Source organism: Nilaparvata lugens, chromosome X (assembly GCF_014356525.2).
Source record: "Nilaparvata lugens isolate BPH chromosome X, ASM1435652v1, whole genome shotgun sequence".
NCBI lineage: Eukaryota > Metazoa > Arthropoda > Insecta > Hemiptera > Delphacidae > Nilaparvata > Nilaparvata lugens.
Window position 1 is genome coordinate 95,371,855 of NC_052518.1, and position 25,021 is coordinate 95,396,875.

Below are 25,021 nucleotides of genomic sequence, written 5' to 3' on the forward strand. Positions count from 1 at the left end.
TTTTCAAGTGATTTGATGCAATAGTTTTTATGAATGTTGAGAGAAATAAATTCATTAAATTTCATAAATTGGAGTAATAATTAAAATCATCCTCTTACATGAAATGGATGAAATAAAAAATGAATTAAATAATTCCCCATTACATGATCATCTTCGACAATATTTGAAAGCTCTTGCATGCAACAGGGAGAGCTAAATATATTAGTTGATCACAGTGAGTATTCACAGTCTGATAAAGATAGATCGACAGTGGTACAAGTAGCCCGCTGAATCCATTATCCTCAGAGCTTTTTACTGCTAGAGCAGTACATTCCTACAACCTGGTACATTGTCACCGCACCTGGAGTCAAACATTTACATTTATTACATTCCTTAATAACAACATCAAATTAATGATTGGGAGAGAATCAACAGGATAAACCCAAAACTGTTCCTCTCCCTAATTGTGATAAAGATAGTCCAAATGAGGTTATGAAAACACTTTTATAAAGATCATAAAAATTTACAGTTCAAATATACATTATACTAAAAATTGTGTATCTCGGTTAATCAGAAAGATGAAACAAATTATTATTACACTTGAAAATGCATTAATAAATTGAAAAATATTAAAAAACTTGATAAATTTGAAGCCAGAAAAATCACAAAAACCATAATTAATATGGCTATGAAGCAAAGTAAATTATACCTCCACTATATTGATCTCTTCCTGGAGATCAATGGCTACAGAAGTCTTAGCTGAAGTATGACTGGCAGGTTTCAAACAGATGTTATCAACGTAACTACTGCTGCCAAGTCTGTTATCCAGTGTAAAACCCTGTAGCTTCACTTTTGTGTGATCGTTTAGCTGGGCCCGACAAATTGAGTGCATGTTGTCTGAAGTTTTGCTTTCATCAGCTTTAGTTTAATGAAACAACTTGGCTTGCACAAAAATATCTGTTGCCAACCTCTTGGGCAAGTCTGGTGCTCTACCCCTTGCAAAAATAGTGGGACCATTAGCAGACATGAGGATGTTAATCCATGGTCATCTATCACCACCAGAAACAGAACAGAGCCAATCACTGACCCCTGAGGCATTCCATGTTAAACTTGTAGTGGACCCGAGTATGCTCCATCACTGGTGAAAACTTGCTTCCATTTTGGTTAAGTAGGATCTGAATATGGTGAGGACTGGACTGCGTACTCCATAAGTAGCCAGTTTCTCGGAGTATATTGTGTGACACACTCAAAAGCCTTGGTAAGGTAAGGTCTTTGAGTCACCCGTCTCAAAGAAGATAAGGATATCAGCAACTAGCTGAGATACTGTGGTGATCAATGATTTTCCCTGTCTGAATCCATGCTGAGCAATTGTAAGAAACTCCATACTTTTATAGAATTGCACTAGATACTTCTTCATGCACACCTCAAAAATCTTTGCCAAAGCTGGAATAATTAAAAATTAGATGCCCATGTCTGAAGGTTCTCTCTTCTTGGTAGGCTTACAGTTCTGGAAAGTTTCAGAGCTGTGGGAAAAGCCTGTCTCTTAGCAAATATTCAGGATATAATCAATATAATTGATTATAACGAGTGGGTGAGCAATGGTCGATGGTGCACCTCAATAATTTCAATAGGTCAACTGACATACCATTATAATATTATCCTGATATATTTGTATAATACTTTGATCAAATTAATCTATTATTAATATTATCAAGGGTACGTTTATCTCGTCCAAACCAAATAATTTACAATAATATGTGGAAGAACAGATGCAATTTTGAAGAGATGTAAAATGTGTTCAAAATTTGAATTAAACATGTCAACATTCCATTACCGCTAATTAAAGGCTATTGATTACCGGTATTGAAAAAATGAAATGATCATGGGAAAATACAGTCTCAATAAAACTGTAGGCTGATGCTATTCAGAAATAAGTAAAATAATCATACTCCTACCTATTAAATTTGAACTGATTTCCTAATAATAAAATAGATAAAGAGGCACTTTCATAATTTTGAGATTCTTTTCCCCTTAATGGTGGCACCTCAATTTTATCGCGACACTAGCGCTTCATAGGCAAAATATCGCATCCTCAGAAATGAAGAGGTGACGTAGAATCAAACTATAAAAACAAACATTCTGAAATGTGAAGTATCTGCTCCTCAATCACAAAAATATTTTGAATGATACAATATTGTCATCAATAAGTCAAAATTCAACTCTCTGATCCACGTCTTAGCCCTTCAAACTTTTCAGGTTTCATCATCATTCTTTGAGGTTATGTTCATACTTGTGAAGTTTGATTATACGTCAGCTTACTATTTTGTGAGATGCGATATTATTTTATTTCCAACAACCAAGCAGCTTGGTCGTTGCAAGTATAGAGTGGCCACTGATAGATCGAGCATTGAGCAGTTCTTCGTTCTTGGGCAAACTCTGTTCTCTACGTTACCTCCTTCTTTCATAGCTTCGAGTTTAGTCATCATTTAGGGTTATTGTCTCAATTTCCTGCCTATTTTTCTAGTGGTTAGGACTTTTATTATTACAAATTAAGCTATGATACAGTGCCTTTTTAGTGAATTTCTTAGTCTAAGCTCTATTTAAATGTCAGAAATATGTCTAGGCATTCGAAAAATAGCAATCATCATAAACTGGAATCCAGCCAAACAGTGGAAGTGAAAACTAAGGTACGGTAGTATTTCATCTTCAATGCTTTTGTTGACAAATTATCAATTATTTGTGCACATTTCTACCAAATTTTCTCATCTATCTAGCTCTTTCACGAATTTCCTGCCATTATTTACAATTGTCATTTGTATTCCAAAAGCCATTCCTGAATGTTAGTTTGAAAATATTTCATGCGCTTCCCAATTTGTCCAAATTTATTGGTTTTGATGCTCACATTTCTATTCATATACCCTTGTCATTGCATAGTCTATGTACTTCAAATTATGTGCATAAGAATATGTAGGCTACTTGAATTCGACGTTAGAATTATAAAAGCATTTATCTATGATGTGAATGTAATCGAAACGATTGTTGTATGGTGGCACTATACTATGCTTCAATCTTGTTTCAATTTCTGTTATAAAATCCTCCAGTTAAAAAAGATTCGTAAGGAACGTAAGTTGGTCAAGAAGAACTTTAAAAGTGGGGAAAAGTTTGGCTACGGTACCTTTGTACTGAGCTCAATTCAATCAACTCCATTGAATTAATCTTGATTCAAAATAAGAGAATAAAAATCTACATAGCTAAAATAGCATTTTATGCAAACAGGATTTGAATAAAATCTATAGATACCTTAGGCCTTCCTTATTTCAATATAGGGACCTGAAAGAAATAAGTACTGTACAAATAACACTAATACAAACAGTATTGACGTATGTTTGTGAAGCTTGCCTTCCCTAGGCTAGTTCTTGAAACATGATTGCATGGAGGATTCCCTAAAAAAGGATTTTAGGGGAATTTAAGGTGCAATGGAGGTTGAGAATAAATACGGCAATGAATACCTCTCCACAAGGAAAGTGTCTAGTACTTTATAGCCTATACGAGTCATATACACAGTTTGAAACCGAAAACAATGCAGTAATAGATTTTTTGAAGAGAATGAAGGAAAAAAGTAGAGGTCGTTTTAGAACTCCTTGGCTACTTGGCTAAGGAGCTATAGGGCCTATGGCTTCTTGGTAGAAATAGATCTGATGTCCTTGGGGTGAGAAACTGAAAGATAGAGATGAGTCAGAGGGATGACTGGAGGCAAGGGTCCGTCCATACGGGGCATAGCAGAGCAAGATAGTAAGCCATGAATTACCTTCCTCTTCACCAATACATGCCCCAAGTTGCCCAAGATTCATGTGAAAGTACACTTTTTTTGCAAAGGATAAGTCATCACACTTCTAACTTAGTGTATTCCGGTTATTCTATGCCTTTGTGCTGTGTTAGGTAATTAGGTTGTAGGTAATTTGTGCTGTGTTAATTTCTCGTCAGGTTGTATTAATATTTGTTGATCTCTTTTATTAGGCTTAGTAGCTTTTTATAAACATGAATATATCCTACAGTAATTCTAAGCAAATCAGACAAGAGCGTTTATTCCAAATTTCGGAGATGTTTTTGAGGTATTACCAATATCATTAATTGTAGAATGTATAAATTATTTTCGGGATTGTGTACCTTGAAACGAAAAAAGGCATGGTCTTTTATCCAAAAATTGATCTTTCATGGCAGTATCATGTAACCTTTGTCAAGAATTCTTGTTTGACTGGAAAACGAAGTTATAGTTATATGTTTTTCGTATCAGAAACACCAAATATCCAGGCTTTGCAATTATTTATTAGTCTCAAGCTGTGAAGAATCATAATATTGAAGTAGGCCTATCACGTTTTTAAGCGAAAATAGATGTGAAATTTTAAATAGGGGCTTGGTTTAAAACATTGCATTGGGGGTTTTCAGTGTTTAAGATTAAGGAAGTTATAGGTATGATGTTAAAAAGTGTACCAAATGATATCAAGATGAGATTACTAAAAATAATCCTAGTGGAATGAAATAGAGGAAAAACTTCTCCAGATATGGAGAATGACCATATATACTGTATATTCGAGAATATTCTAGGATGGCCACTGGAAGGTGGCTCTCCATTTCAAAAAGTATCATATTAAGTACTGTATTTAGATTTTTTTGAGCCAGTAGATTATGAAAAATACATGGGAGAATCCTTTTATTTTATAACGGCCATTTTTTATGGTGAAGACAGTCAAATTGGTAAAATCAGTGTGTAAATGTCAATATTTATATACTTATATAAATTTTTGTTTGAATCATTGGTTCTATATTAGAAAATAACATACCATCCAAATGGTATTAATCATTCATTGAAAAGTTATAGAATAGCCCTGTTAAAATGCACAACTTGGAAAAATTTAGTCTGAAATTTATATGTTTGAATATGTATTTCGATTTCTCCCGATCTATATGTCTCAAGGATTAAAGAAATAATGATTTATTGTAAAAATTACAATCCATGTTCATGCCTTATCTTGATATTGAGGCTATAGAAATCTGTTCTATAAACCCAATAGTTCACGAAAACATCATAAACACGTGGAAATGAAAATCGAATAGCTATTTTATTACTTGATTTCATAGGACTATGAAAAATCAATCACTCGTATGAATCATCTATTGAGCTTGTGCTTGATTCATTTCAGTCTAGACTCACGTTTCATGAATGTAATAATGACAGTGATTTGTAATGGTTAATAAAATTACACACCCATATCAGCTATTATTTATTGTCTCAGCGATATCAATACCTCTCACATTACTTTTATGAACGTAAAATACAGATTTTTATTACTTTTCATTCTCATTGATTGATCAGTTTTTAGTGCATCAAGTTTTCTAAAAATAGAAAAGTCAAATTTCTTCTTATTTGAATTTTAGAGTATTTGTTACTGCTTCTAGTTTCAGGTTTTCATCTCTTTATCATGTGTCAAAACGAAATAATTTTGCAGTAAACAAATAATATTACTACCTTTTTAGTTCCTAGCTGACTCATATTATTTTTAATTCTGTCAAATATTAGATTATGCTGAATACCCGAAACTAATCGTGTCGGAGTACATAACGATTTGTTTCGTTCTATTTTTCACTCGATTATAAAATTTAACAGAAATTCAAAGAATATTTTGCTATCTTAAACATAAGATTTTCAGACATATTTTACATAATTGACAAGTCTATTTACACTAATTATTGTGTTCAAAAACGGAAAATTCTATTGAATCAACTACATAAATAATCGAAAATCAATTTTGTTTCTATAGCCAGTACAATGAAACCCTTGGAAGTACCCTTGTTAGCCAGTACAATGAAACTATTATGAAAGTATTTCCCGTAAAAATAATCAAGCTATGGTATGTGATAATTGAAATGCGGTGAGTGCTTCATTGCATTCCAGATGACGCGCGTCATGTTAAATAGTACAGTTGGTATTCCGAATATATGAAGGATGTTACGTTAATGCATATGAAAGCTTGGTTAAAAAAATATTCAGTTTTCTGTTTAAAAATGTTATAACCGAGCAATTTATTGGTTTTGAGTAGATATTTCCTACAAAATATCTTTTGACGATTATTTTGATTTTTTCAATTGAAGAGAATGAAGAAACTATACAAAGGTCTAGATTAGATTATAGTTTGTATTGCACAATAATTTCATTTGTAGCTATTCAGTATTGAATAACCATTAATAATTGATGTTGTAGAATGTGAATTTATATTATGAGTTTCATTCGAATCACGCTTATGGAACAAGATATATCAGTAATCTATTGTTCTATGTTTGATCAGATTCAATCTGTAGAACTCCTAGCTTCTTGCTATAATATGGTAGAATATAATTTCATGGTCTCTTGATTATGACAGTTTTTAAAACTCTCTCACCTTTACAACAGTTAGGAAGGACCTAAGTAAACATTGCATGTATTAATTATTGAATTAGACGAAGTTTTCTAAATGAATTTCATATTTTCAACAATAATTTCTAGCTTACCGTATATTTATATTTTTTTTGGACGAAGAATGAACTTGAACGTTTTACAGTAGAAACATAACCTATTTTTTGGACATAATATTATTAATTTATCAAAATTTTGGAATGGAATAGTTTTGGGCCAAGCCTTTTGTTCCTTCCTAATCATATTTATATGATTTGCGATTCTATCCACGAATAAATGAATGAATAATGCTCCAAACATTAACGTAATGAAGGTTATAGGAAGTGAGAATCAATCCTTGAATGTTTCCCACTAATTGTTTAGATTGTCAATTATTGTTTTTTATTATTGGTTCTTCATATTGATTGGTTGACGTTTGTAATGCATCTGATGTTTTTCTTTGTAGCAGCAGTAACTTAAATTATTTATTTACTTTTTATATGAGGCAAACACAAAAAAACAGTGCATACTCTAATATTGTTTGAACAGAATAATGGCTGTGACCTCGAAACTTGTCTGACAAAATTAGAAGAACTCAGAAGAAAACATCAGAAAATTGTTTTCAATCTGTAATACTGTATTTAAATAATGCTTCCACAGTGATCGTTTGATATCATCCATAGATCTCCGTGCTTGTGTAATTAGTTTGGTGAAATTTAATATTAAAATATTTGATATGATTCGCTTGATAGTCTTTTTAATAAAATAAAGTGGAGGAGTATCAAATAAGAAAACAGATTTAATACATTTTATTTGTCTTTTCTGAAACAGTGTGAATTTATTTCTTGTTATAAATAAACGTTTGATAGTGAAGCTTTATTATATGTTTTTAGTAAAAAAGTAAAAAAATGGTATTTAGGTTTCATGAAAGAAAATGTAGTGAAAATTTGAATTGATCAAAAATATTGTTCATAAAAAGTAATGGCTCTTACCTCGAAATTTGTCTGACATCAAATTAGAAAATTCAGAAGAAACTTCAGGAAATTGTTTTCATTCTGTAATACTGTATTAAAATAGTTCTATCACAGTGATCGGTTTAGATCCTGAAAAATTTATTATCCAATGTTTGACGCCATCCAAAAATGTATGGTGACAATGTATTTTTAGAACTCGTGGCTGGAGCTCAAGGCTTCTTTTTCCAGTCGCGCCAAAAACTATTGTATTTTAATGATTCTTTTTATTTGTAAAAATATTTCTTGCATTTAACAATAAATCCATTATTCATTACCTCAATAAAACATAATTCATAATCAAAACATGATGAGATTTTATCTTTACTTGAATTCTTTGAAGTGTCATATTTATTTTGTCCAAGTTTAATCAACTTTTGTCACTTGTTTTTCTGTAACTGGAAACCATCGGGTTTGGCTGGACCCTCAATTGTTTGAATTGTGAATAAAGTTTTGATTTTTATTTGATTTGATTTTTTGATAATTGTTTGTTTTGTTTGCAGTTTGACGCCGAATTTCGGCGTTTCTCTCTGCCACGATCCGTCCCGCCGAAATACGACGAGTTTCGTTCACTGATCGAGCGACTCTATCGGCTTTCCGATGTGGCATTCCTCATCTCCTACACGGATCCCCGCGACGGCGATCTGCTTCCCATCAACAATGATGACAACCTGGCAAGAGCCATTGTTAGCGCCAAACCTCTACTTAGGATTATAATACAGCGCAAAGGTTTGTCAAATAACTAACTGCGGATTCTTGTGTACAAAAATAGCCTATACTGAGATTGGCGTTATCAAGTAATTTGAAGTGGACTACAGAGTTGCCGATTCTCTGCGGTACCACTGCGTTCTAGAGTAGATAGCATGATTCAAGTCATCCCATCCAGAGTATATATGATACAGAGTGCGGCAGCGAAACTTCATTTTTTTTTAAAGTAAATGAAACTCTTTGTATGGATCAGGAATTTTGTATTTATTTTTTGTTATTGTTTCAATTCAATTCAATTTATTAATGTCAACAAAAATTAATACACAATTCATACTTACAAACATAAAATACAAATTCTTTATAAAATAATGAATATTTACATAAAATATCATATTCTAAATAATAATATTGTTGCATCTCTCTTTAAGCAAAGCTTGTGATGAGGGATGGTGTATCTCTAGAATGTTGGATAGCATAAGATACTAATATACATCGTAATATTAATAACATAATTAGATTTCATAATTTTACATTACAATATCAAGAAAAAAGAAAATTCCATTCTCTTATGCTATTTTCATACAAATGTTTCTCTTGTAATCAGTATAGGCCTAATTGAGATTCAACTATATGTTCTACATCAAAGATAAAGATCACCAATATTTAAAAATAAAACAACAAATTCTGTTCTACAGAAAACTAATTAATTGGTTTTGAATATCAAATCAGGTAGGTAGGTGACGTCCCCAATTCTCCATACACCGATGGCATGGACGTTCGATCATCTCATCAATTCACCAACACACTTTCCATTACCCTCGCAAAAAGCTCATGTGGGCATCATCCGTAATAAAATAAAATGGCTTGACTGAGCTCGGTGAAACCGGGCTTTAAATGCGTACGAATGTCAATAAGTAAGGAATGTGTATTTCTTAAAGTTAGGAGCGTACACTCAAAGCTAACCTTTAGCTGGTGTACTTATCTGTTATTAAAACACTTTGTGTTTCATGGCAATAAAGGATTATTGATTGATTTATTTGTGTTTTATGGCAATAGATGATTTATAATATTGATTGATTAGTGGAATAACCACTATGACTTGTTTCGGAATGGGCCGTCGGTCCTGGCTGCCTAAAAAGCAGTCGGTAGGTCATGTCAGAGGCCTGAAATTGATCAGTTGTGAAATCTCTGTGGACCTGAAAACTCTTGACACCAGACCTGAGCCAGCCAGGTCTCTCGATATTATTATTATTACCACTTAAACGAAAAGTGATCTTGATATTAAAAAAATCATTGAATTTATCTGGATCACCATACAGTTTTATTACCGTTCCTGGGATGAGCCCAGTACGTAGGTTTCTCACTCTTTTGCAAACTTCAGCATAATTCATTTTTTGTCGGAATCCATCGTGAAACTGAGGTGCATGCGCACTGAACCGAGTATGTCGGTGTGTACCGCACTTTAGCCTTCTTGCAAGAATACGTCGGCAAGAATTGATATACATCAGGGGTTAAGGCTGTGTAAAGGCTAAAAATAAACTTCCTACGGGTGATATTTTTCAAAGTTTTTCGATTTTTAAATCATCAATCTATCAAAATGAAAAAGTTTTCACAAGAAAACATTTTTTTCCGATCATTAATTTTTGAGATATGAGCGGCTAAAGTTTAATTATTCGGGACAGAACATTTCAAATTCGGTGAGAGATAAATCCATGAGATTCAGATGATAGATTCTTCATGGTATTGTTGATCTAGTAAAACAAAAATTTTCTTAAAATATCAATTTTTGAGAAAGCTATTCAATTTACCAAAAATAACTTTTAGTTGAGTTATTTTTGGTAATTTGAATAACTTTCTCAAAAATTGATATTTCGAAAAAAAATTTGTTTTACTAAATCAACAATACCATGAAGAATGTATCCTTCTAATCTCATGGATTTACCGAATTTCAAATGTTCTGTCCCGAAAATATAAACTTTAGCCGCTCATATCTCAAAAATTAATGATCGGAAAAAATGTTTTCCTGAGATAACTTCCATTTTGATTGCTTGATGATATACAAATCGAAAAATTTTGAAATATATCACCAGTAGGAAGTTTATTTTTAGTCTTTGCACCGCCTTAATGGAAATATACTCGTAATAAATAGAAGTATCAATCTATTGATCATTAATTTTATTTCTCAACACACTACGTTTCAAGTGGAACTAGTTCTATAAATTCATACAATACTATTGGAAAAAATGGTCAAATCAATTTGGTAAATAATCATATAAAATTGGTATGTCATCATGTTGCTGGTATGTGTTATTGTTAGTCATAACTGTGTTATCAGAACTCACTCATTGATTTCAATGTTTCTTTTACTATAATAGGTGAAAGCCTTGAAGAACTCAACGGTTATGGAACCATTAAACCTCGAAATCTTATCTCAACAATTCTTGGCGGAACACCAGGGAAGTCAAAAGGCCTTTGTATTTCGAATCCACACGACTTTCGACAAGTAAGTACACATTATTATGTTATATTAGTATTGTATTTAACATACAATATGTTGTCGAATCCATACGACTTTCGACAAGTAAGTACACCCTATTATATTGTATTAGTATTGTCATGAAATTCGATCTTAGTAATCAATTATGGTGCACTAATAATATGGACTCATAAGCTCATAACTTCAACTTATTTCATAAGAAAATTCTTTTCGTATTAATACATGAATATAATCACGTTTAATCACTCCTTCATGTTCTGATTAGTGTAAGTGAGTTGATCACATCATAAAGTATCAAAAAGATATATTTTATGATCATACTGTGCCACTCCTTAGTGGTATAAAAGGTTGGTGATATTGAAAACCAAAATTAAGATAGTTTGCTATTAACTGCTAAGCTTATCAATTAGTAACTACAGTCAAACAATTCTTAACAATCTACTGAAACAAAACGCTGGAACAATGAAATATATCTAACGTTCTACTGCTACTGCAAGACTTGATGATAATGAAATAATGATTAGATAGATTTATGACATGACATGATAGAATTATGGATTCATGATATGACTGCATTCAAAGCGACAGGCAGAGTCCAACCCTGACATAGGTTATCGTAAAAAATGAATATTTTTCCTTCATTCACTATCCAAAGTCGTTTTCCTAGGGTGTAAAGTAACCCTTTTTTAGATAACATGGGTGGTATATCGATGTGCCTAACCTCTGAGCTTCTGCTATTAGATATAGGTAGCCTCGTTATAGGTTATGATTGAACAAGCGTATCCTTATCAATGTTGAATTATTTATTTTTATGATAGAGGAAACATGTGTGTATCGCGGTACTAAAAGCGATCGCTCCCCTCAGGAATAAAATTTACAATTTAATCCCAGATTCACAAATAATTATTGCTACTCACTACCTTGAAAATGTAGTATTTCGTTATTTCCATAGTAACTTACAATTATTTCCATTAGGCAACTGATTATAATGTTGCACATATTGGTTTGTTTTCATTTTGAAGCTCAAAGACACAAATTTCAGAATTTTTAATTTCCAATATTAACCGCTGCTTTGTATTTATTGAATATTGTGTCAGCTACTATTGATTATTTATAAGGGCCAAGTCATTTATACCACAAGAAAATGTGTGCTATCCTCTTGAAGGTAGGCGCACACAGATCGTCATCGGACAGACGGCACGCATCGGACGGATCAGATGATTAGATTTGATGCATTGTTTTCAATTGGAGTGCGCATACCTATACGATGCTGATCGGATCGGACGATTAGATTTTATGCATTGTTTTCAATTGGAGTGCGCACACCTATCCGCATCGTATAGGTATGCGCACTCGAATTGAAAACAATGCATCAAATCTAATCGTCCGATTCGTGCCGTCCGTCCGATGACGATCTGTGTGCGCCTACCTTAAACCTCCAACTTGAGGTTTGTAATATTCATTGAACTTCTCCATTGAATATGCACCAATTGACAGCAGCTTCCTTCTCAATTGAATTCTAAATTTCCTTCTTGATAATTCTTCTAAGTGGGATGGCAACAGGTTGTACATTCAAATACCTAAGCTCCGTACATCTCGTTCATACATGCTACTCCGGTACGCATCCTTTCTGAAGTATAGTTGAGACGCATAATAATAGTAGTGTATTTGTGAGCATTGAAAATAAAAAATAGATTGATTTGAATGGTTTGAAAAACCGGTGTATAGCCTGATTCATGAATTGATTTTCTTTTTTTAAATTGCAGGTATCAGCTATCATTGATGTTGATGTGGTGCCCGAGATGTGTCGGAGAGTGCGCCTGTTGAAGCACGGATCTGAAAGACCACTTGGCTTCTACATCAGAGACGGCACAAGCGTGCGGGTCACACCCGATGGTTTGGAGAAGGTTCCGGGTATTTTCATTTCTCGCCTGGTCCCTGGTGGCCTGGCTGAGTCGACGGGTCTTCTTGCTGTCAACGATGAAGTTCTCGAAGTCAACGGAATTGAAGTTGCGGGGAAAACCCTTGATCAAGTAAGTATATCGTGAGCTTGGCAACGTTTACATCAAGCAAATTACCAATTTATTGTTAACCTTTCGGCAGTTGTAAAAAGTGCAACGGTGTCAGTTTTTTTGCTGCACAAAACTATTAAATGAGTCACCTATGCATTCCAAAACTTTCTCCCCATCACTCCACTGAGTTGCAGTATCAACCGAGCAATGGTTCAGTCTTAAGGTGCCATTTAGTCGCGACAGTGCATAAGTATTATAGGGAAAGTGTATACGGGGAATGTAAACAAACCAACAACCCAGAATTGATGGCTTTGCTTGGTGTACCTTATTGGGCTACGAAATGGTGATCATCCAAATGTTTATAGGCGTAAAATAATCCAATAAGATGGGAATAGTAATTATACAATTAATTAATATGTTTTGACAGTAAACAGAGTACATAACACTTGGAAAATTGGATGTTGTAAAAATTACAACACGCGACTGCTCGTGTGATTGAGTAGGGCGCGACTTCCGGAAGGTTAATCTACACTATAATAAAGGAAAGAACTGGCTTATACACGTACGGGATAGGAAAATTATGTTTGACGCATCATCACGTCTGAATTACTGGACTGATTAACTTGAAATTCTGCATATAGATCCTTAACTAACCGAGGATGGTTATAGGCCTATTTTCAATTCTTCAAGATTTTATTACGTCGAGTTATCAGTTTTCAAGTTTTCGATTTGTCATGCTTCCAGTTGTATGGAAACAGCTGAACATTTCTTTTAAAGGGGAAATTAGAAGACAGATATGATTGGGGATCCTATTCGAATAAAAATAACTGATTTTCAGTCGCATCAAAATTTCGTTCCGCCATCTTGGAACCGCTTTGAATCAAACTTCATTTTTTTAAATTGGAATGTGTTCATAAGACACATAATTTCTATACAGAATTTCTAGAGGAAATGAATGGTGAAAACCGCACATCGATATCTCAAACCGTTCAAAGTTATTACCATTCAAAGATGCTGATGAATCATATATAATATACTATAATAAAGGAAAGAACTGGCTTATACACGTACGGGATAGGAAAATGTTGTATGACGCATGATCACGTCTGAACTACTGAACTGATTAACTTGAAATTTTGCATATAGATTCTTAACTAACCGAGTATGGTTATAGGCCTATTTTCAATTCTTCAAGAATCATTATGTCAAGTTTTCAGTTTGTCAAGTTTTAAAATAGACCCTAGCGGAGCACGGGTTCCCTGCTAGTTTATGATAATTATTTATCGTACCTGTAATAAAAGAGGGTACTTGATAGCTTTTATTGTGTTCTAATAGATATTGAATCCATATTATTTGCCTGCACGATATAACAATATATTGACTATTGTCATGAGTATACTATTTGGGCTTTAGCTGTTGCACTCACCCATGTATCTTTGAATTAATAAATATTGTATTTTAATATAACTTTAAAGTGGAACAACACTTACATTCTTTGGTGTAGCGCCGACCCTTTTGTGCTGGTATTGCACATTCTCTAGCCCGACAGAAACTCATGGTTTCATGAGTTTGAGAATGTGCAATACCAGCACGAAACGGTCGTCGCCACACCAAAGAATGTGAGTGTTTTTTCACTTCAAAGTTATATTAAAATACAATATTTATAATAATAGTGAAAACAAGATGGATAACCAACAAGGAATTAATGAATAAACAATTCAATTCAAAACTCATTTATTTTGCACATCAATACAAAAATACAGAAGAACTACTACACACTACATTCGAAAGAATGAAAATTTGGGAGTAGAATAGTTCTGGGCCAAGCCTGTTGTTCTTCCCTAATATATGATTTGTAATTGCATCAACAAATAAATGAATACATACATTTAACTTTGTATGTTGTAGGATGGTGATGTTGTGGTAGATATTGATATCAAGTAAAACAACTTGGCCACCAATTGAACAGTATTAAATACTGTAAATTTTATAGTAACGGCCGAGCAGTGTTATTGATGGAAGCAGCAGACGTTCACCTTTATAGGTGCACCAATAACAATGCTTGGCTGTTAGTATAACAAATACTGCTGTACTTTACTTGGGTTTTAGTTATCCAGAGACTGTACCGAAACCTGTATCTCGATCTGTTATAAATCTTAGTTTTTAAATTCCTGTAGATCTTTGACTAAATTTGACTGTAAATTCTTAAATATCTGCTGGAGCAAGCCTGAGTAGAAGGATGTCAAAGCAACATGAATAATATATTTGTGTGTAATACATTAGATTCAAGGTCGCGCGTCACGAATCCTCAGGTATAATCACATTCACCCACAATTGATATTCTAGACTAACTTTCGATTGTTTCAACATCTATTTAAACTTTATTGTGAATATTTCATTTAATGCTATTCAAATCTTCCATACTGCTATTAAAATGTGCAGTGAATATTATTGTTTCTTGGTTCACTTGCCATTTTATATCAGGTTACTCAATTGTAATTTTGCCATATTTCAATAATAATTTCTCAGAATGCTGGACGACATATCCAGAGGAGTTAATTTATAAATTCAGGAACATTACATATCATTTTTATACTTTTTCAATAATATAACATTATTCTAAGTTTTCAAAATGATTTTATTTTATTCCTTTTAACAAATCTGCCTGGGAACATTCTTTTACAAATCTCTTCTTCGTCATTTCTTACTCTGTCTGTTCTAGTGCATTTTTATTTTTATTTATTATTTATTTTATTGACAATTAAAAATCATAATTATAATATATAATATGATTGGAATAAGACAACAGGCATAGCCCAAAACTGTCTTCTTCCAGTTTATTTCAACAATTGTGGTAGCCCTATAAGTTGAAGGAAAAGTGGATACTGTAGAAACGTTTTGAAGTTTGAGTTGCAAGCAATTTTTCGATCATCCTGCAAGCAAGCAGGTAGCAGGTATCCTTGGATCTGTGTCGAATCCTACAGCTACCCGACTATAGGAGCGGTCATCATAGAGAATGATTCCATGACCGTTATATATTTACTGTGATGTTACAAATATATATTTGAATTTACCACTAATAGAATAATATGAACATTAAATAAGAAGACTAAGAAATTGTCAAAAACCACAGATCTGTGGTTATTCTTATTTAATATGAATAATTACCACAATATCAACTTCTCAACTACATAAAAAGTAAAAAAAAAAATATGAACAGTCGATGTTTAGATGTAACTATCAGAATATCTCTCTTTACCTTGATAAAACGAAGTATCACAATACAATATATGAATATTTTTCAAGTATCGTTATAGCCTGTTCATCGAAAGGAAAGAAAAAACATGAAGAAGTTTGCGCTTGTATAAGTATAAAAGTAATGACTCATGTCAGCTATTAATAGCTGAAATGAGTATATCCTGAGTATTAAGCTGATATGAGTAATTGATTTTAGGGTTAAAGAAACGAGCCGGGACCACCGAAAACAATGGATGGACAGATAGAAGTTCTAGTGACCCTTCAGTGGTCGCCTATTGTTATTGATTGTCGACATTTTCGTGGTCTATTTTTAAGGTTTCCATTCCGAGAAATATATTGGTAGGCCAGTCTGGTTACTTAAAGGCACTTTCAGCTGTTCATTGGCAGATGAACACACACATTACTCGCGATGATAAGAACAAATTTAATCAAACGTATGTAGTTTGTAAAACCCACAACGATTTTTGGACGTACATTTGTTTGCCGTCCTTATCAATTTCACGATATTGAATGGAACTTGACAAACACATGATACACATGATATGTTTGCCAAGTTGTGTTCAAGAATTTGAAAGGATGCCAAAAAATCGTACGTTCAATAAGTATCGAATTGTATGTAACTCAAGTTAGTCTGTATACAGCTTGTGAGCAAGTTGAGTTTCATCAAATGATAAGATGAGTTCCATCATAGTAATAGATAAGTTGGTGCTACCAGCTAGAATTGCCTTCAAGAAACCACACGGGTCCACTAATGAGGGTAATGAAGCAGAATCAGATGACAATAAAGTATGGTAGTCGAGAGTTACAGGATGAACCTTTTTGGAACAATAGCCCAGTGTTCAGCTAGCGCGGCCCCGTCTCGTTTCTTTTACACTGATTTTATACGTACACAAGCGCATACATAATGTTTTCTTTCGTTTTGACGAATAGACTATGGCTATGTATTAATTTATTAATAATAACTACTGACAATGTCTCAGGTGACTGACATGATGGTGGCGAACAGCTGGAACCTGATAATCACGGTGAAGCCAGCGAACCAACGGACTGTGGCTCCCCCGCCTAGACGAGGCTCGTTCTCCCGCAATTCACAGCTATCATCGGGATCGGCTCAGTCATCGTGTCCGACCACGGCCGGATCGGATGACGACGCCTACGATCGTGACGAGGTGGTCGATCTCACCGCTAACCTCAACGATCTACCGACCGCAGTCACGGACAAACAGGGCGACAATGACGATGCTATACTTCACTTGTAACAGTTGACACCAATGCCGTGACATTTCTCCATTTTCAAGTATCATCGTCTTCTGTCAAACAACAGTTTCAACAGTATTCGGATTGTTTTGTGATTTATCGGGTATCATAGTCTTCTGATTGATTTCTAGAGTGTCATCCTCCAGTTTCAACAATATTCGGTTATCACAATCATGTGTTATTCCTGCTTACCATGTGTAGAAACAAGAACTGTTATGGTATTGAAGCATTATTATTTGGAGACCAAATTTCTACGGTGTTTCCGAGGGGAATGTGAAACAATGCCAATTTTATGTTCTTCATGGTTGCTATCCAAATTGCCATTGTCTGAAACTAATCAGTTACGTGGCTTGACATTATGTATATTTGAAAATATACCAATAATATTCCAATAGGGAATACCCACTTCGTAAATGGATGACTTGGCCATTATATTTTTGTGGTAACTATTGCATGATTTTATTAAAGCATCGTGATATTCTGTGGCAACTTAGAATAGGAAGAACTTCTAAAACGTTTATTATGAAAATTCATTATAATTAATCTTATAATAACAATTGGCTTACTGAGATTGATCCAGTACTCTAAGAAAAATTGAAGATTAGCAATAATATACTTGCTATCGTGACGTTATTTCTATGATTACTGAAACTCTAAGAAATAAGATGATTCGTTTCCCCAAAATGAATGAACTGTCATAACTCGTATTCTCTGGCTTGAACTTGACATGTGGTATTTCTTCTTGGAATGTTCAATCGAAATCTAACCTAACTCTGGCAATCTCAAGCCTTTCATAGGTTATTTTAGTATCGATTTTTACTGTAGCTGTGACATTGAAATTAACTGAGAAATTTTAATATTAATACAACCAATTGAATGGAAACTTATGGAAAGACAAGCTGTAACTTTGAAATGCAATCCAAAAGAGGTTTGAACTCTTTCTGATTGACGATCATTCTGGGTAAAACCTATTATTTTATAATCGTAAAATTTCGCAATCCTTTGTCGACCCTTACCCTCCTGTTATAAAAACGTCAAGAAGTACTGTAGTATCACATCTACAGTAAAAATTAAATCAATGAATAACCGAAGTTTTACATCCACAGTAACGAAAATATGAAACATGCGTTATCTCACGTTGTTTCTTTTGCTCTAATTTGTTGTATATTCCCGGTTTCTATCACTTCTTTGCAAAGTAAAGAACTTGTTTTCAATTTACAGAATGGTGCTCTTTGCTAATAATGCGATAAACTCCAATATTCCTAAATGAAATCTTATCAGTCTGACTAAGCGTAGAGTAAGTCTTCCATTACCTGATTACTGCAAATTTGAAAATGCCACTTGAATCAGCTCAGAATATTACGTGCGTTGACTTTTGAGTTTTAATTTTCCATCAGGATCCAACCTCACGTGGGTTATTGATTTCTGATTGTTAATATTGAGTACTGTTTCATTTATTGTATGTTGATTGCGAAATAATAATTGTTTTCATGTGAATTATGTAGACTTGTAGTAATAATATGATTATATTAGTTACTGATTGAATGATGATGTATTATTGTATGCTATCATGATAATAGCTTACTAATCACGTGATGTATCATCTAATTGATGCCGTCCATCAGTGTCAAATTCTATAAAATAAGGCTTGGACTGCACCAAGTGTAAATATTATGAATGAATAATTGTAGAACTATTATTGCTTTAACATGGAACTTATGAAAACCGAATGAATGAAGGTTCGAAATAGTTCAGACTTTTTCAATTATCTGCATTTAACTATGCTACTAAGAGTAAAATCAATATAACAAATCTCTAAATTTAATTCCCCCCAGTCATTTTGCGCTACTTTGTTGTTGACAGGACTTGATCAAAATGTAAAAACTGGCTATCATACTGGTTGAACAGTCTAAACAAACGCGTTAACTAGCTTTCAATTGCTTTGCTTATATTCACTCCTCAACTTCCAACCCAATTAGTATTCCATCACATAGTTTATTGTAGAACAATCACAATACCTGATTAGGTGAAAACATTTCAATATCTTCTCCTATCTTAGTTGTCATCTCCCAAATGTAGGTTTATCAATCACTTGTGGCTTACTCGTTATTATCCAACTATTTGTCAACTGTAAAACAATATTCCTACTATAAATAGAGATGTTGAAGAATTCCTCCATATTAGGGTGAAATGAAAGAGATGATGTCAGCTCCAAATAGTTCCAAATTATGTGAAACTGACAACATCTTTTTCATTTCAACTTGAAAGTAATAAGCTGATGATTTTCAGCCTGATTTCGGTTTCCTCAGAGATGTATGATCAATACATTTCTTGTAACAAATATAATCAGAAGATATTGGTATAATATTATCAAATTCAATCAAACTAACTCCTCGGTTTTTGTTCGATTGATGCAGTATGCGATTTATGATAGATGTGGTGCGTTATTAGGCCTATATATAATTGTTTCCGGCCATGTGATAATCAGCCTTAATCATTACGGTTGCCTTGTAGACAATAATAATTCCTATCAAAATGAGGTAATTCAACTGAACTCGGACAATAACTAATATTTTCAACTAGAATATTTTAATGCTATGCAAACCAAATCGAATTAATTCGATACAATTGAAGGGACGTCCTAGACTTGATATTGTGTTTCTGCAGCTGGAAAGCATGCTTTATTCCCATAATGATAGCTGCTCCAGTGATACCAACTGTTTTTAAACAATTTCAAAGTGAATCAGTAATTGGTCTGTGATTCGACTCACCCATTGTATCAGAGACCCTAATTCACTTTACGTCGAACGTAATTTATAACCGAAAGCAATAAGTAGGAAAAATTTAGAATTTTTCACTTGTAAGAGTTCATACGTATTAACAAAATAAATTATAACATAATGGTTTGTATCGAGCATTATTAATACTTTATCAAATAATTCAAGCAATAACTTACAAGTGGATTACAAACTACTGTATTAGTATGCCTTTTTATCTTCTATTGGCAATTTACTAATAATATTTCAGATTCAGAATTAGGATATATTGATATGGATATCATACTAAAATAGGATATTCATACTAAAAGCAAAATATTGTGAATGAATTACCAAAAACTGATCTAAAAGGATTTGAAATTGTGAGCAGATAGTAGTTCTAGTACTCTATTTTTATAAATGGTTTGTAAAATAGAACGATATATACAGTGGTAAATTTCATACTGATATGTTATAAAAACTAGCTAATAAATGTGTGTAGAGTCTATAACTCAATAATAAACTTTTGATCGAAGGTTTAATTGAAAATTTCAAATCAATTTATTCTGAAAATCATACTTCAAGAAAAAACATAGGTATGAACATTAGCTTGCATTTCACAATAATTTCTTTTCAAAATTTAATTGCACACTTTGTAGAACTAAATACTGAATGTTAATAAATTTTTCACCATGACAAACTATTGTATTTCGGTGTATCAAACAATAGTTGTTTCATGAACCTCTTGAAGTTTTTATTACAAGTTGAAATGTTATTCTGGCACTGATTTATTAAAAATTGTAGACGACGTTTAACATTATGGTGTTGAACTTTCATGTTTGCGGCAGAAAATTGAAAACATTTCTTGTACTCATTGATGTGTCATGAAGTAGTATTTGTAGATACAAGTTGTTCACTAAATAATTATACTTTATACTTCGTGTTGTCTATAAACCCCTCTTAGATGTACACCTATATTATGATAATATTGCAACCTATCTCTTTTATTTTCTGGAAAAATCTTATTTGTGCATAATAAGTTGCTCTTGATACTTTGCGAGAAACTTCCAAGTTTTTTAGATCACTGCAATAGAGTGTCACATTTACCTCAGTTTTCTCTAAACCACAAGTTATTTGTGAGTGTTTTGTCGTATTTGAAGTATTTTTGAAATTTTCGATCAGTATTAAGTATTCGTGCTAAACGTTTCACAGAATTGTATCTGTTTTGACCTCATCTGGTTTACACAATCGTTTGATCGTTTATAACTTCATAATGTGCCAATTTTACCAATATATTTTCTGTTTAAAACGAAATGCAGGAAGTTAATTATTGTTTCACACTAATAATATTTCGAAAAGTGTTCTTTGTACAATAGTGTTCTTTGTGTAGTGCTTTCACAATAAACCAGTTAAGAATAGTAACAACACCACACTATTTAGTTTAATTTTATCGGATTATATTAAACGTTTTTCAATTATTCTCACAGTAAGTTTATTGAATAATGTTATTGTTGAATATTAAGGTTATGTTTGAATTACATGTATTAATTGTTTAAAAGTTTACTGCTGTTTGATTTTCAGTATTGATTGTTCTGTTAGCTGGTTTTAAAGACTTTTATCATAGTTTGATTATCTATTGTATTGCATTATGATGTATGATCAGGAATTGATTCATATATTCAATTGTGCCTCTGGTAAGCTTCATGGGAAGCTTGAACAATTGAAGATTAGCCGTCTATTTATTAGCTGATCTATCAGTTGATAGGAAAGATTGAAATTTTGTTAATGCTCAGACCAAATATTCTAACTTAATTTATCTGGAATCGTGCTAACCACACAGAAGACAGATAGTATTGATTCAGCGTATATCTTGGAAATGTTCACATTCAGTAATTTAATCAATGAAAAATTCGTATTTCCTTTGCTGCTCTTAATTTTCTTTGAGTATGAGTTGCAGCTAGAACGTAGCAATGGATAAAATTTTGACTAAATACATTCAGATGCATGAAATCTAATATCAGCCTCCGCTGACTTTTTACATGCATTATAAATTTATTCGGCTAATATGTATTGAATTTCTCAAGTATTGTACAAATTTGTTGGCATGAAATTAGCAATTCGTGATATTCTAAAAGGTTTTCTATTCGACAGTTATAAGTTGCAGTTATAGTAATGTAGAATAGTCTATTCCTTTTTGAGATATTTCTTTTACTATTTGTATATATAGTTTATTGTATTGTAAATAGTTCATAGACACATAAACATTCCGATTGATATTTGTAACCTTAATCTTTATAAATTTTATTCCAATTGTTAAAATTATTGTAACTTAGAATCTTTCATTCTTGGAAGACATTTAAATTTTTCTCTAACTATTAATTATCATCAGTCGAACTTATTTGTTGACAACATAGAAAAATTCGTAAAAATATTATTATTGGTCTCTGTGGTTGATGAAAAAATCACAAACTGCTATTATCGTTACTAGCTGAAAGTATATAAAGAGAGACTCACTATTTCTCTCCATTTTTACTGAAAATGTTCTTGAGAAATTAATTATGTTTGTAAAAATCAAAGATAATTCTATTGAGCATTTCTCTTCAAGATGTATGTGAATTAATTGTAGACTGTATTCAGCTCAAGAAAGGTTCCATAACTGTCAAACTTTTACTGCACCCCAGTAAAACATTGGAATTTAATTTATATCAGTTTTTATTAGAAACTGAATGATGTAGCACATGGAAAATAAATAGCAGGTTGAAAGAATATGATACATTTGAAAAATTGTCAATTTTCAATGACAACCATACATAGAACATTTTTAAATTTTGAATAATCCTATTATTGAAGGCATTAATTAACCAAATCATTATTTAAATTTGCCTCCCTTCTTAATCTCCAGTAGTTTTTTTTTTCAATTTTCAGTCGTTTTCTTTCAGACCATGATTCCCACTTGGGCTCCTCAGGAGAAGCTCCAATATTTGATTAAATAATTAAAAAATGGATAATAAAGCACCAATAATCCTGAATTATTAAATAAATAAATATCCAGTATATTTTTCAAACCTGGTCCATCCTCAACATCGGTCATTAATATATTAATCTCTTCAATATCCTTCTTAACCTTGCAATATAAATTTATTCTTCACTGTTTATATTATTAAAAACTTTCTATTCGGATCCTATTAAACCTTCAATTTATCTAATTCTTGAAATTTTTCAGCCTGTGAGTAAATTGCATTGTGCTATTGGAAATAATAGGGTAAGAACGTTCCACTATCCTGAAGTACACTGTAATATCGTACAATTTATGATTTCGAGTGTTTTCGAGTACTGTACATTTCTATTATATATATTTTTTTAATTTTGTAGTCATCTAAGATTAATGTAATGCCACTATTTTTGCTTTCTTGTCTTTTTCGAAATATTGAATGTAAATAGAGTAGTACTGTCATGAAAAACTGTTGCATTCTCATTATGGTTCAAAGATGAATTATTCTTTATTCTCATCTTCAATCAATGCAGCGAAAATTGCCTTTGATATGTTTCCATTTTATCGCAACATAAAATTTAATATACAAATATTATAGAAAATGGTGAAAAAAGGTTGTAGATGATTCACTATGAATTTCCAACATTCCTATCTATCTATAGAGGAACCAAATTTTTCAGAAACTTCCAGAATGAGAATAATGGATTTCAATAATTATTTTTTGCGTTTTGTGGATATAGAAGCTTTTTTTCACTGTTTAACTCGTAATATTGGTTCATTTGAATCTAAACCTCAAAAACACAAAGCTACTTATCGTATTTCCATGAAGCACTAATTTTTTCAACCTTTAAATTTTTTTAACTCATGATTAAATTCAACATAATGTAGCTTAGTGTACCTACATTAATCAATACAAGACTCTATGTTTGATTTTCCAGTACTTTATATTTGATTACTTTATCAAAGCATAGAGTTGAGCAGTTTATTTGTTTTCATTATTTATAATAAGTATTCTTTTACATTCAATGTGATGTCAACTTCATAATTATTATATACTCTTAACTTTATATCTTTATGTGATATGTTACTCATTCCACTTTTATTATATTTTATCTATAATATTTTGTTAAATATTGTCAATATAACTCATAGATATTATACTACAGTTGAGATTTTGATATGGGAATTGTACTTGAAACTTCTATTATTTTAAAATATTATGTTCGTAGTGTACTGGCTAAAGTATTCATAATGTCCATCATCTTGACAATTAATAATAACTACATTGATTGCATTATTGAAATTTAAAATTTTTGCAATTTTCTTCTTAAAAATTTGCACCGTTGCATGAAGCTAATTTGTTTGAAGAAGTGTTATTCACTGGAAATATAAGCATAAAAGTTGTCAGTATTATTGATTTAGAAATATATTTATTGTTTTAAACTTGAAAAATGTTTGATAAATTAATGTGAGGAAGCTCAAGGATGATTCCTTGATAGAATACAGTATTGTATTACATTACAGTTCAAAATAAAATGAAAATTGATTGAAATTAAAATACATAAATTACTGATTATAATATATTAAGAAAATGCAACTATTTTTTTTATAGGTTCCCGCGTTAATTCCCAGTTGCCTAAACAAATATTTAGTGACATTTATTTCTTATATAAATTTCTAATTCAGTGTTGAGTGATTATTAGATAGTCTCTTTCAACCCTCGATTGGGTAAACTGGGGTTTAAATGCTGATATTTGAAAAAACATTTCCTGGCTTGGGGAACAGTTGCATGTTAAAAAATTGAAAACCTCCAACCCTCTCCACAGCACTTTAAATTCCAAACTATTAATCCACTAAGCAAATAATCTTAGATGTTCGTCTTTATTGGGTAGTCCAATATGATTGTTAAAATTGTTATGATTGTTAGTTCCCCTTGACCGCACGTAATCATAATTTCTCCAATGTCAAGTATTGTAGGTACCTAAAACTTATGTAGAGATTTTTTTAATTTGACCTGCACCAATTTTTACTGCACCCAATAATTATTTCTCCAATTTCAAGTATTATACCTAAAACTTAAAACTTAGAGATTTTTTTTAATTTGTTCACTTTACATCCAATT

The 25,021-nt window shown here is 32.2% G+C and overlaps 1 protein-coding gene across 1 annotated transcript; it reads left to right on the plus strand.

Moving 5' to 3' along the window:
* The first annotated feature begins 2,372 nt into the window (after positions 1-2,372).
* LOC111055489 (partitioning defective protein 6) lies at positions 2,373-25,021 on the plus strand. Its single transcript, XM_022343046.2, has 5 exons — positions 2,373-2,666; positions 7,923-8,148; positions 10,503-10,630; positions 12,391-12,657; positions 16,875-25,021. Exons 1-5 carry the CDS (start codon positions 2,595-2,597, stop codon positions 17,151-17,153), a joined length of 972 nt encoding a protein of 323 aa, XP_022198738.1. The 5' UTR covers positions 2,373-2,594; the 3' UTR covers positions 17,154-25,021.

Excerpts from the sequence above, each read along its gene's own strand:
- LOC111055489 (XM_022343046.2), top strand. The coding sequence starts at position 2,595 with ATGTCTAGGCATTCGAAAAATAGCAATCATCATAAACTGGAATCCAGC. Across the intron at positions 2,667-7,922 it reads CAGTGGAAGTGAAAACTAAG|TTTGACGCCGAATTTCGGCG; the intron begins GTACGGTAGTAT and ends TTTTGTTTGCAG. Across the intron at positions 8,149-10,502 it reads GATTATAATACAGCGCAAAG|GTGAAAGCCTTGAAGAACTC; the intron begins GTTTGTCAAATA and ends TTACTATAATAG.